Source organism: Poecilia formosa, unplaced genomic scaffold (genome assembly GCF_000485575.1).
Source record: "Poecilia formosa unplaced genomic scaffold, Poecilia_formosa-5.1.2 Scaffold197, whole genome shotgun sequence".
Classification (NCBI taxonomy): Eukaryota; Metazoa; Chordata; class Actinopteri; order Cyprinodontiformes; family Poeciliidae; genus Poecilia; species Poecilia formosa.
The window spans coordinates 567,267-580,555 of NW_006800136.1; the positions used below are offsets into that span (position 1 = coordinate 567,267).

General features: G+C 41.2%; 1 protein-coding gene across 1 annotated transcript; it reads right to left on the minus strand.

Annotated features, from left to right (window-relative positions):
• Positions 1-9,476: 9,476 nt before the first annotated feature.
• p2ry1 (purinergic receptor P2Y1) lies at positions 9,477-12,386 on the minus strand. Its single transcript, XM_007566678.2, has 2 exons — positions 11,918-12,386; positions 9,477-11,772 (listed from the first exon to the last, which is right to left on the minus strand). The coding sequence occupies exon 2, from the start codon at positions 11,747-11,749 to the stop codon at positions 10,700-10,702; it is 1,050 nt and encodes a 349-aa protein (XP_007566740.1). The 5' UTR covers positions 11,750-11,772; positions 11,918-12,386; the 3' UTR covers positions 9,477-10,699.
• Between the last annotated feature and the right edge of the window lie 903 nt (positions 12,387-13,289).

Below are 13,289 nucleotides of genomic sequence, written 5' to 3' on the forward strand. Positions count from 1 at the left end.
GGCAACACGAGAAACAGCAGCCTCGAATCCCCATAGCTGCTCCCATGGGCAAAAATAATCATCCCTAATTTATTGATATTTTTTACTGAAAAACTTCTAAAGTGCTTTTAGACCATATTTTGCTCTGCTGTAACATCACGTGTGGATTAATGTGTCGGAGATAAAACAGTGCATAATAAAACCGTTTCAAACCTTACTGTGTGAAACGACAGACGTTGCCGTTGTAAAATTTAGGATCTTGATATTGTTTTTTTATAAACTCCTTACATAAACTGTGACTCCCTAAATCAACTACTTAAGCTGAAGAGGAGGCTTTGGACAGTTTCCTGCTAACGTTAGAACAAATTTAAAGTAGTTGCTGTTTTTTTTTGTTTTTTAAATAGAGACAAAAAAAAATATGAAGTTATTATTTGTTGTGTTTGTTTTGCACTGTTTACAGCCTGTGTAGTGTTAACACCCGATTTAGCCTTAACGACTGTTTATTTGTGAACGTTTACATGAGAGAATAACTTCAAAATTACTTGGTTTGTGCGTTGAAATACAAAAACTAAACGAAAATGTTTTATTTTTCTATGTTTTTCTTTCACATAGAAAACGTAAAAAAACATGTTCATTTTCTGTGTGGGACACAAATTAATTTCTTGAATTTCTACTTGAATTTTCAAAAATGTATGCAGAGCTGACCTATAATGATGGACGCCACTTGTTCAGACCACCGGTGCTGACCAGCAGGAACACTTCCTCTCCTTCTGTTTTAACAGGAAGCATTTAAACGTGCAGGGGAAATTTACACTCTCCCAAGCCTTTCCCAGGGACACTAATGGGCTTTTAAAAGTCAACATTCTCCTGTGAGAGGCCGTTCTGAATGACTAACGAGCGATAGTGGAGGGACTGCGGGTGGGACGTGTTCCCAGCTTCTAGTGGTCTTCTATGTTGAGATGTAAACAGCCCTGATAAATGCAGAAGTTTATTGTACTGATCTAAACAGACGTGAATCTTCATGGGAGGACATGGAGTCAATGTTCTCGTCCATGTTTGAATGGCGGGTTCTGCTTTCTGCAAGTTATTTTGCTTCTGTTTCTACGGATGTAATCTCTGGAACCCCACCCAGTGACACACTGCTTGGATGGAGTAATAGATATAACTTGCCCTTATGCAAACCTCTCTAATCTGCAGAAAGACAAACCAGCCATATGGGCAGCGGGCGCATTATGCTTTATTTTTCAGCAAAAATATTTTAGGCTATGATAAGAAGAGATGGTATCTTTTCTGTTTGTTTTGGTTTCCTCTGGTATTTTTTATTTATTTTTTTTTCTTTTCAAATTTTTTTTTTCTTATCTGGAAACGTGCTTTATTTAAAGAAATATATAAAACACATCTAAAAAGTGTACACATTTGTCAAATTCTTAGGTTTTATATATATATATATATATAAACAAATTTAAAATTGTTTTTCTGCTTCATGTATCTCCCACAATCAACTGCAATACAAACAAACCAAATTGTCAGAAATGTAAATATTAAAGAGGCACAATAAACTGTTTGTATAGATGTGCACAGCCTTTCACTCACACTTTGCTGAGTCGCCTTTTCATTGAATTGCATCGACTCATTCAAACACTTGAGCTGCAGCGAGTTTACAGATGCAGGTTCAATCTGTAGATCTGTGCAGGACCGTGCACATCAAAGCAAACGAGTCGGTGAAGTCGTCAGGAGGCCAACAGCAAAACAGGTGCTGAGGGAATTTCTGCAACTCCTTCTGCAATTTCTGGTTATGCCTTGAATGCAGCAGCAGTTTGTTTTGTTTTACTCTCTATGTGCCTGATTAGAGACAGAAGCATTTCCTACCAAAGGAAACATCAAGGCCCTGTTCAAATTTCCTAAAATCTTGTCTGAGAAAAAGTAGAAACAAAAATACATCACCTCCCAAAACAAATAACAATATCAAAATAGAAAATGAAAACTTTCAACAAAACACCACCATGCCAGCGGCGACATGTCTTTTCTTCAGCTTTTGTGCAAATTAGGAGCATGAAATTAAAACCAGTTCTACATATACAGTAAATTTTGTCCCTTACTCTTCAAAAGCCTTCTGAAAAGGTTCAGAAATGTTTACATGAAATTGGCACAAAGAAAGAATAGCTTCGCCAAAATAAATAAATAAATAAATAGGTTTTCTGAATTTTGCATTCTCAGAAACTAAACTCGACAACTTTAGGGTCACCTAAAGATGGTGGTTGACAAAAAATATCAATTTTCAGAAGATTTACGCAGAGTGATTAAAAAACAGACTTCTTAAAGGAGGTTGAATGGTTAAATTCAATAAAACTGCTTCAACTTTTAAAGTTTCTTTCCATGATTGCTTTTCCTTTTATCTAAATATATATATTTTTTAAATGCCTTCTTCTCATTTTGTTTGACTTTCCTTCTCGGTTTCTTGTTGTCAGCCCTTATCTTTGCATCTTTTCTATTTTCCAAAGCAGCGGGACCCTCCCATCTTTCTTATCGCGCGGAGCCGCTCATCTGCTCTCTCATTACCAAACCCCCGCCAAGCTGTGTGGAAAACGGCTTCCTTGAAAATCACTCGGTTTTCACTTTGATTCATGAGTCTCAAAGCAGTTTCATTACGAATATAAAATAGTCGGAAATCATAGAAAGAAGAAGAAGAAGAAGAAGAAGAAGAAGAAGAAGAAGAAGAAGAAGAAGAAGAAGAAGAAGAAGAAGAAAAAAGAGTCACTCTGAGTGCAACGTCAACAAAAACACGTTGGGATGCTGCGTGGGGCTTGGACAGTCGGGACTGGCTCGTTTCTGATCCGACGGCACGCAATCACAGATTTGGGTTTGCTGAAAGACGGCCAGGAATAAGCCGATCGCTCACGCTGATCGATGACGACTGTCAACAGCGGCTGCGAAGGTATTGATCATAAACTGAAAGACGGCCAAAAACACGGCCACGTTCTCACACGCCCTCTTTCCTGTTGCTCTGGCGGGGCCTCCTGCGTGTTGCTTCTGGCGCCAGAACTCGAAAGACGGCAAAGCGTGACGGTACAGAAAAGAAGCAGGAGCGATTCCCGGTTGTCTTTGCCGCGTTACTCGGAAGGAGATGAGCTGTTTGTGCTTGTTCATGCGAGTGTCAAATCCAGATTGCGACCATGCCTGTCTGACAACATTAAAAAGACGGCAATTCCACGGCTTCAGATCTCGCCACGGGCGCAAAAACAAGCCAGATCATCAAGACTTTGATTTCAAAGGGCTTTTAATGTGAAGAGCCCCGAGCCGTCAGTGGGTTTAACAAGCGGCGTCGGCCATGATGCGATGACAGCATAGATATGTAAACACAATAAAACTGATAGTCTTGACACGCACACACATACACACACACACACACACACACACAAACGACCAGCAGATCCAGTTTAAAGTTAACCACACTTACGTACACACTGTAGATTACTTTACTTTAAATACGTCTTAAAGTAAAGCATAAGTATGTTTGTTTGTATGCAACCAGGTATGTCTTCTGAGATACAAAAAATAAAAATAAAAAATAGAAAAACACACTGACAATTACAAACCATAAAGCTACAGATATTAAAACCCAATTAAAATACAATATTTGCGTATTCCTGGACTCTGGTTGCTTGTTCTTCGTGTCTCTGTGTTGCAGCGTGATGAACTGATGACCTGTCCAGGCAGCGTATGCCTAAATATGTATTTAAAAAGAAAATTCAAGCACATATATCGATTTGATCCCACTTTGAAACTCCACATGCTTTTGTCAATCATGAAAGATGCCATCGAAGTTTGCAGTTCCGTCACGACAAAAACGTGTAAAGATTCAAATGTTGCCAATGTTTTTGGGAGGTACTGTGTGTCTCACGTTATTTATTACTGGTTATTTATTACACTGAGAAAATAAAAAGATAAGATCCTGGCAGTTTATCACAAGGGATACATTTTATCCACTCTCCGAAGCTTTTGCTGCTTTTGTATTGTAATTTATTCCTGCTCATTGGAACTCCAAATAATCCGCCACTGGTACAGACATATGGGCCAAAACACAAACTTCTTGACGGTATTATCGCCTGGGAGACAGGTTTATGGGAAATCAATCTATTCCCACAGCCGAGTCTTCTCTGTAACCTGTCATTCTTTCACTTTGGCTTTGACAGGAACTGCGGCGTCATGTTTGATGGCATCGCATGTCCATCCAGTGGGGGAGCGGCAGTGATCCGGTGCATTTTATCGCACGGAGACGGCTGACTGGCATGTTGATTATAAGTGAACACGCAAGACGTGGACGTGCTTCTTTGCATTTGAAAATGCATCACCAGACTCAGCTGTTCTGATAGTGAATAAGGTGTGGGCCTCACCGACCCGGCAACATGCATCGGGTTTTGGAGTCTGGATCTGTTGTCTCGGAAGCAAACTGTTAACTCAGAAAAGCCTTCGGAAAAAGAATTTGCAGAAAATATTCTAAACAAGTCGCTTCAGTCTCGCATCGCCACTGTTGGACCGACCTCTCACTGCACTGTTTGGTTCGGTCCAATTTCTGCAGATAGCCAGTAAACATAAGTTAATATCCATCAAAGCAGCGCAGCGCGTTGAATTAATGGAACCAAAAGTTGCTTCAAATATTTTTACAGCATGTTTACTTAGCTGCTGCAGCTGGAAGTGGTCCAGTGACTTTTTTCCTTAAAAGTCACCGAACCAGTTTGTGTGTAAACACACATTATAAACGACGCTGAGAGCTTATCGGTCTTAATACTGAACTCAGCGTCCTCAGACACGGTGCGAGCCGCTTATGACACGGAGTTGGGAAGAATTTCATTCGATAACGTTACAGTAGTGGGGAGAAAAAAAATGCTAACCTAATTTGGAGCCTTATATAGTACAAAAGTATTTATGCTCCATGAGCCTTAACCGTTACAAACAGAAACATCGTTTTGTTAGAATAGTCTCACCTTCCTAAAATAATGGGCTAAGTTTTTTTTTTTTTTTTTAATATTTGATTTCTTTTGTGCCTGAAACATCTTTTGGAAAGAAAGATGTAGCTTTTATTTATTTATTTTATTTTTTTTGGCCAAAATTACTTTTGTATCATTTCTTCAAATGTGTTTAGGTTGAGTTTGTAGAATCATTGAGTCATTTTCTCCAGAGTGGTATCGATTGGGTATAGCATCGCTAATGTGCTTGATGGTGATCTACAGATTGACTTTAATTCTCAGAATTTGCTTTTGATCGGGAGTAGAGATTCTTTGCCACTCTCTCAGCTACTGGACACGTTCTTTCTCCTCTCACCGGTGAATCATTTGCCAGACCACTTTAACGGCATCCGTGGAATTAATGATGTCCGAAATTTAAAAACAAAAGCCGTCTTTCAACTTGTTATTCCTTTGGAAGATGAATGTTATATGGGAATGTAAACTTAATTAAAGGTTTCAGCTGAGTTTGTTCTTGAGAAAATGCTACTTTATATCGCGTTCAAGGATGCCGAGTTTTGAGAGAGCGCAGTAAATCTGTTATTTAGCCGAATCCCCGCGTTCCCAGATGGAATGCTGCCGCCACTTGCTCTGACTATGGGTTTCTGCTGGTTGACGAGGTCATAATGACGTAATGCTGGCCAGATTTCATCACCCAAATGTGTTCTCCCAGTTAACTGGTTTGACTTCAGGGAAGCGAATTGTTCTTGGGCTTCGCACCGAGAGAGACTCAGGGAGGAATTTGCTCTCTCTCAGTTCGTTCACTGTTGTGAATTACTGGTAAGGTTGTTTCATTTCTGTATCCAACTTCTAAGTTGATACATCTTCATCTCGGTAGCTACTCTTTTCTGGAGCAGTTTGTCGAAGTCCTGGGTGGAGAACAGAGGCGTCTTGTCTCGTAGGTCAGAAAATAAAGTTGAAATCCTGCAGTTCTTGATTTTGAAGCAACCCAGCTGTGAGAAAAAAAATTAAAACCACTGACGCTGAGTATATAAAGTATATAAATACTCACTCAGGGAAGCTTGATACAAACGCACACCACACTTTTCAGATTTGAATGTGTAAACAAATGCAAAAAGACTTCCTCATTCGCGTCATGCACCACTTTAGTGTTGGTCTTTCGGAAATAATCAGGATGACACTTGTGGCTGTAATGAGACGAAATGAGGTGTTTTTCTAAGGTGCTATATTTTTAAAGAAAACAGTTGCGAAAACAATAGAAATTAGGAGGGGGGGGGAACAAACATTTTAACAACATCTGGACATCAAATAAATCGGTAAGGTCTAAGAGTTTTAGTAGCTGCGTTGTCACGCGCCTGATCCCAGAGCAGCGTCCTGTTGTCCAACCTGACAGCATGCGGCTGCATTAGCACGGAGGCTTGAGTAACCAACCTGCCCATCTGTGAGGAAACCATTACTGCTGAACGACGCTTTTAGAGGCTTTAAGACGTCTCACTCCCCCGTTTAGACGAAGCCGCTTGCAGATAAGTGTCTCACAGGAACGGCACCAAACTAATTTCTCTACAAATCTCCCAAAACGTTTACTATGAAAAACAAAACAAAGCAAAACAAAAAAAGGTGTCAGTGGGGGTGGGGGGATAAGCTGCAGACGAGCAGACCTGACACCCATTGAGCAACCGATATGCTGTTACAATATTACATGTGGAAATGTATGGTTACTGTTGTACTTTGCGTAACAGCTGAAATGATTATAAAACCACAGCTTACAGTTTTTAGCACGCGGTTGAGCGATGCATTAGAATTTGATTCCTCGCCACGTCACAGTGGCTCCCTGGTGATTATTTGGACTATGTGTTGTTCATCAAGACCACACGTTAATGTTTTGAATGCATGTAGGGTTTTTTTTTTTTTTTGTGGTCATCAGAAGCTGTTTAGCTCAAGCGGACGGTTTGCTCTGCGATCGATATGGATGTGGTCCCAGGAATCCACTGTAAATTACAAAGGTCAGCATTATAGCGTAAAATCAGTCCCGGCTGCAGTCTTCATCTACAGCTCTTCCCACTTGTGCTTATGTGTTACTGAGTTCTTCCCACCCCTCCTCCCCCCCAAAGAGTTAGGTGAACAAAAGCTCATTTTTCAGTGTTTCATTCAGAAGAATTAGAGAACCATGTCAGAGAAAAGAGATGAAAGGCGGCATGGGAGGAGACGCTGGCGAGAATCCCAACTTTCTGAGTCAAAATTCGACACTCATGTTCACAAAGTGCATGCACTGGCTTTCCCTGGCTCTCGCGTTCCTGTCATGTAATAAAAAAATGTGTTCGGGAGCGTCGAGTGTAGCTACTGCACGGATAAATAACTCGTCACAGAGGCATGCTTCAAGACAACAGCCACCCACCACAACGAGGTCCACGCTGCCCCCAGGATCTCTCAACGCGGTGGCAAACACATACACACGCATTCATTGAGGCAAGTCAATGCAGTTTTGCAGCCTACAGCCAGGAAATCAAAAGCAGTTTGTAGTCATGGGCTTGTTTTCTTTTTCTTGTTTTTCTCAAGAGGAGAGTTTGTTGGCTTCCTGTGCTCACAAGACTGTACAACAGCCACGGGGCTCTTGGCTACAGCTTCACACCCCTGTCTGCATCAATAGTTCTGTGCCATTGTGATGGTCACAAAGGCCGTCTAAGTATACGCCAAGAGGAAAAAGGTGCCACTCTTTATTCCTCCCTCATCCCCTCACTTCCTCTTGGCTGACTTGAAAGAGAAAGTCAAGCGGCGGCGGTGCTGAGGTAGAGTGGGAGGAAGAACACAGAGGTGGACCAAGCGCCACGAATTTGTCCTTGCAACCTTCAGGGATGTGTTTGCATTCATTGCAACTCGTTTTGAGCCGTTATGTAAAGCTAAAAGTTACCATTTTGATCTTGTTGCTGTGGATAACATGTCTTAAGATGCACTAGGGAGATTTGCCCCTTCAATTTTTCATTAACATACAATGCCACTTTTTCTCTGTCTACTTCCATTTTATAACTATCATGCCATTTAAATCTTATGTTCTTAAAGCATTGTATTAGGTTTTAGAAATCTCTGTTTTAAGACAGCTTTTTATTATTATTTTAATCCCTGTTTGGACATGTCACTCTTATGAAACTTGACAGATTAGGATTCCTGATCAGAGCAGAACAACTCCAAGCATCTTCCTACTTGTAGAAATTATTTGCTCCTTAATAGACTGAGGCCTGCAGAAAAATCTAGGCCTGCGGTATCATTGCATAACAAGTACAACCTTAGCACAAATGCTAACGTTAACCAAGCACGAGCATGCTAACAGGTTTGGTAAAACAGAAACAGAACAAAACTTCTAAATTATTCAAAAAGGCAACTAAAAAGAGAAAAAAAAAACATACACTATTGTATATTCTGCTGAAGGATACTGTTGGGCATTTCATGTTTAAGTTCCAAAACTGGACTGGCATTTGCCTGAAAACAAAACTCTCAAGATGGTAGAGTTTCACATCGATCACAACTCCAGTGTGACTGTTTGAATTTTCAACGCTTTCTTTTTTATCTCACTATTTTTTATGACCATGCTATTACACAGGGTAAGTTTATGAACATGTTAAGTGTCTAAAAACAAAATACAAAAAATGTATTGTGACTAGCTAGTATTGCTTGGTGTTGTTAGCTTGTTGCCAAGCAAAGAAAATCCTGCACAGCTTTCTTGACATGGCTAAATCATGCTAAATCAAAGCCATATTCTAACTAAAGAGATAAAGTAGGTATTTGGTTTTCTTTTTCCAGTGTTGTTTTCTTTACTTTATAAAAGAAAATTATTGGAAAATACCCCACTGCAATGAAATTATCAAGGTCAAAGTGCTTGAACAACTCATCTTTTTGACTGCTATTAAGCTTCCTGTTTACTTTGCAAATACTGGCATTAGGCCAGTTACTGGTATCAAGGTGATTTAAAGTTTTAGAAGATAATTATCTCTAAACACATAATTTCCAATCACAGCTTTCCTATACTAAAAGTAAAGCAACTCTGACTGTCTGGACATATTTCTCGAGGAAATTAAATGAGCACCACCATTTTTTTTTTTACCTTATTATGGTAACGTTGTTTTAAACCTACAGCTGACAAGCTTTGAACAGCTCATTGAGCCCACTTTTTGTTCAAGCGGAGCAAATAGTCTGACTAACTAAACAACAAATAATAGCTTATTATACTGATTTTATCCTTACACAAGACTAATATAGAAAAAAGGTAGAATGAGCTGACAAAAACACACACACTTTTGTAGTTAGCCTAAATAAAAATAACTGCAATTTGTATCATTTTCACTGCTATGATTAATCATAAACTATTAGACCATGCCCATTCCTTTTTCTTTTTTTTTTTTGTTTACAAAAATGTGCAAATACAATGTGGTATTGTTCTCATAGTTTCTATATTGTTAGGATCCATACGGGTCCATGTTGAGCTGGTAGCTCATAAAACAATACCAGAGAAAAAGACTGACAAAGATGCATGTGGCCAAGAAATGTCTTGCACAGCAGATTTACTTCCTTTTTTTTGATACTTAAAACAGGCCATGACACAGAAATTAGTAGGCTTCGAACATCAAACATCTACACAAAACACGGAGAGAGAGTTTTCACAATCATTTCTCAAGAAGGCTTACAACCAATATGAAACAAATACAAAAAAAAAAAACCTAAAAGACTGTCTGCCAAACACGGACACAGTGCACAATTCACTTTTGAGGTATCTCATACAAATAGATCTTCAACGTGTTGATGGAGCTGTAAAGCAAGCGAAGAATTGTGACTAAGATTTTCTATGTTGCAATGAATGCAAGGGTAGTTAGAACATGCTGAGGTGAGTCACTCGTTCACGCTTTCACCCTGCTGGACTGCTTTCAGCCTGGACTTATGCATTAGAAAAGCTCCAAGTTAGTAAAAAAAAATACACATGATGAAGTAAACTAATCTTAATAGTCACAACATCCTGTACAGTACACCTAGAAGAAGAAGAAAAAAAAACAACTGTAGCATCAGATGCACAAAAATACTGCAAATTTTACCCTTGTTTTCTGTGACAGCGATTAGAAGGGAAAACGAGCCTTTGTAGACTTTGACCTCAGAGAAAACCACACACTGACCTCCAACAGTGATACATACTGGGTGACAAAAAAAAAGAAAAAAAAGCAAACTCCCCCTGAAGATTAACAGGTAAAGAGCAGATAGTCTCAGCTCATAGTGCATTACAATGTCTGCTGTGCACATCTGTTCAGCAACCACAGGCTCAGTGCATTCACGTTCTCGTCTAAAAGCCATTCACACCGCCTGCGACTCCTCAGGCGCAATCTCTCACCTTGCTAAATGGGTATTGATTAAACATCAGCAAGTGGCTTGAGAAAATACAATTCACGTTAAGCCATAGCCGAAGATATTGATGGACAACGGATTATTGCCTGTCCGACAATCTGTTTCCCCTCAGCCAGTCTTCACGGGGTTCATTTAGTCCGAAGTGTAAGCAACACAAGCTGCATGATGGAAAACGAAGTAATGGCTCTAGTATTTTGAGAACGACACAATACATGGCAGTACAGTACGATAGCTTATCAATGCTGACAAGCGACTGTCAGCAAAGCGTGTGGAGTAGTTAGCCATCATCTGATACATTTTTACATAGTCTTTAGTCCACAGTGCATTTCTTTACTCCTAGTCCATCTGTTTCCCGAACTAAAAGGACACCTTGGTTAGTTCCTGCGGTTCCCGTTCTCCACGTACTCGGCCAGACTATTGAGAGCCGTCTCATCGCTCTTGGACTGGAGGACGGTGTCCCCCTTCCTCGAGGTTTTCTTGGTGGCCCGTGACAGCTTCCTCCTGAACGTATCCCCGGCCAGGAAGTAAAGGATGGGATCCACGCAGCTGTTGAGGCTGGCGAGGCCCCGCGTCACCTGGTACGTGGCGTAGACGCGGTTGTTGAACTCGCACATGTCGGGGCTCTGGAAGTACAGCCTCGCCCGCATGTTCAGGTTTTTCATGACGTGGAACGGCAGGTAGGAGACGGCGAAGACCGCAAGCACGATGATGACCAGGTGGATGGATTTCTGCCTGAGCGGCGCGTTGTTCATGTCGTTGTAGATCAACGCCTTGACGATCATGCCGTAACAGCAAAATATGATGATGAACGGGACGCAGAACCCGAACACAGTCAAAGTCATGCTGTAAATGAAATAACCCGGCAGCTCGTCCTCAGTGGTCGTGTCGTAGCAAGTGGTCAGGTTACGCTTCGGACCTGTCCTGGAATAATAAAGAATCGGGGACATGCTTATGACGACTATCAACCACACCAGAGCGCTGGTGATGACAGCGTTCTTCTTCTTCAGTCTGCCCAGAGACTTGAGCGGGTGCACCACGCCAGTGTACCTGTGAACACTGATGCAGGTGAGAAACAGAATACTTCCGTAGAGGTTCACGTGGAATATAAAGCGCTGGAGGCGACACAAGACGTCCCCGAATATCCAGTTGGTTTTGTTGAAGTAGTAGAAGATGAGGAAAGGCAGAGAGAGGACGTAGCAGAAGTCAGCCAGGGCCAGGTTGAACATGTAGACGGAGATGCTGCTCCAGGGTCTCATGTGGCAGACGAACATCCAGATGGCCAGGCTGTTGCCTACCAGCCCAGTGAGGAAAACCATGATGTAAACAGTGGGCAGGTAGTAGAACTGGAAACCTGTCTTGGTGAGGCTGCATCCTCTTTGGATGGATTCATTCAGGAAGGAGGTCTGGTTCAACGCTGTGGTCATGGTTTCAGGGGCGGGAGCTTGTCCTATTAGACAGAAAAGAAGGGCGAAAAAATTTATGACCAATCTTATCTCGATTCAGTCTTTGAGTTTAAAATGCTTAATTAACAACAAGGCGGCAAAAATCAAGAATTTAAACACACGTAGTGATGGACATTTCGGAGCACTTACCGTAGAGAGAGACTTATATTCCACATTCCTATACAGTGTCCTTCACAGTTGCAACAACAACAAAAAAGATTTCCGTCATATCTCGGACGGGGCGTCTCAGCTGACAAATCCCTTCATTCGGTCTCCTTACGACGCAGGAAATAGTTTAGAAAGTTACAAAAAAAAAATCCTCTGGTTTTCTATAGGTGCGGGGAAAAACTAAATCTGCTGTCGGTTCCTCCATGCGTCGCGAAGCTTTCCCACACCAGTGGCGGTGGGACGCAACCGAGACAGCTGCAGGCTCTGGCATGAAGAGCAGGAATTGCAAACTGCCTCCGTAAAGGGAGAGTGAGAGAGAGAGAGAGAGACTGTTCGCGCCTCAGTCAGAAGAGGAAAAGAAAAGAGGGGAGGAGAGAAAGGAGGGAAGGTGAGCTGGCTCACAAATCCGCTCCGTCCCTCGCGTGGCTCGACTCCTTATCTACCTGCACGTCGCCTAAACCTTTACTGTCAAAAGACACGTGAGCAACTTTGAAGCAGCCAGGTTCAGTTCGCGTTGTCGTTAATTATCGATTGGAGTCAGAGGCGGTGTTTGCATGAATGCCGCCAAGGGCGAGTCCCTCCTCCTTGCGCACAGAAAATAGTAAACATCTGCCTTTGAATAAAACATAAAATAAAATAGAACAAAGGTTTCAGTAATACTCAAACTGCGTTGCTGTCTATGTTTAGTGTTGGTCAATTCGGCTCAAATCTGATCAAAGTATTAAATAATATTAAATTAGATTCATAGATTTTTGAAGCAGTGAAAACAAGCAAAAAATAATAATAATTGAATTGGTGGATATTTAAATTCTCTGATGTCTAATGGTGCATTCCACTTGTGGCTGGATTTAGGAAATTCCAACTTTCCAGTCGAAAAAAACTAACTTGAATGCCCTCTGAATCAGATGTCCCACTGGGAAACTGGGCACAACTCCCAGTTGGGACTTGCAAAGCAGACCTCTTGTTTCAATATGGCTGCTCATCACATCAGCAATAGTAAGATGTGGTAAATATAAGACACACATGAAAAAGTGTGTCTAATAATCAATCCTAACATGTAGTGCCTGCAACTCTAAACTGAACCAATTGAAAGTGGTGTTTATCTAAAAAAAAATGATGTTTGTAAGAGCCATTGCAAACAATGTTTATGGATATCGGCCATTTTGAAATTCGGACTTCTTAACTAGAACGCTGTTACCTCGGGTCGGAGGTCAAACCCAACTCTGAGTTCCCACTTCTCAGGTACCTGGAATGCAGTACACATATCCAGGTGCGTTGTGTGTGTGTGTTTTTTTTTCAGTGCACTAACTATACATTACTATCACTTTCTTTGTTCAGGCTTCATTTGTTCCCC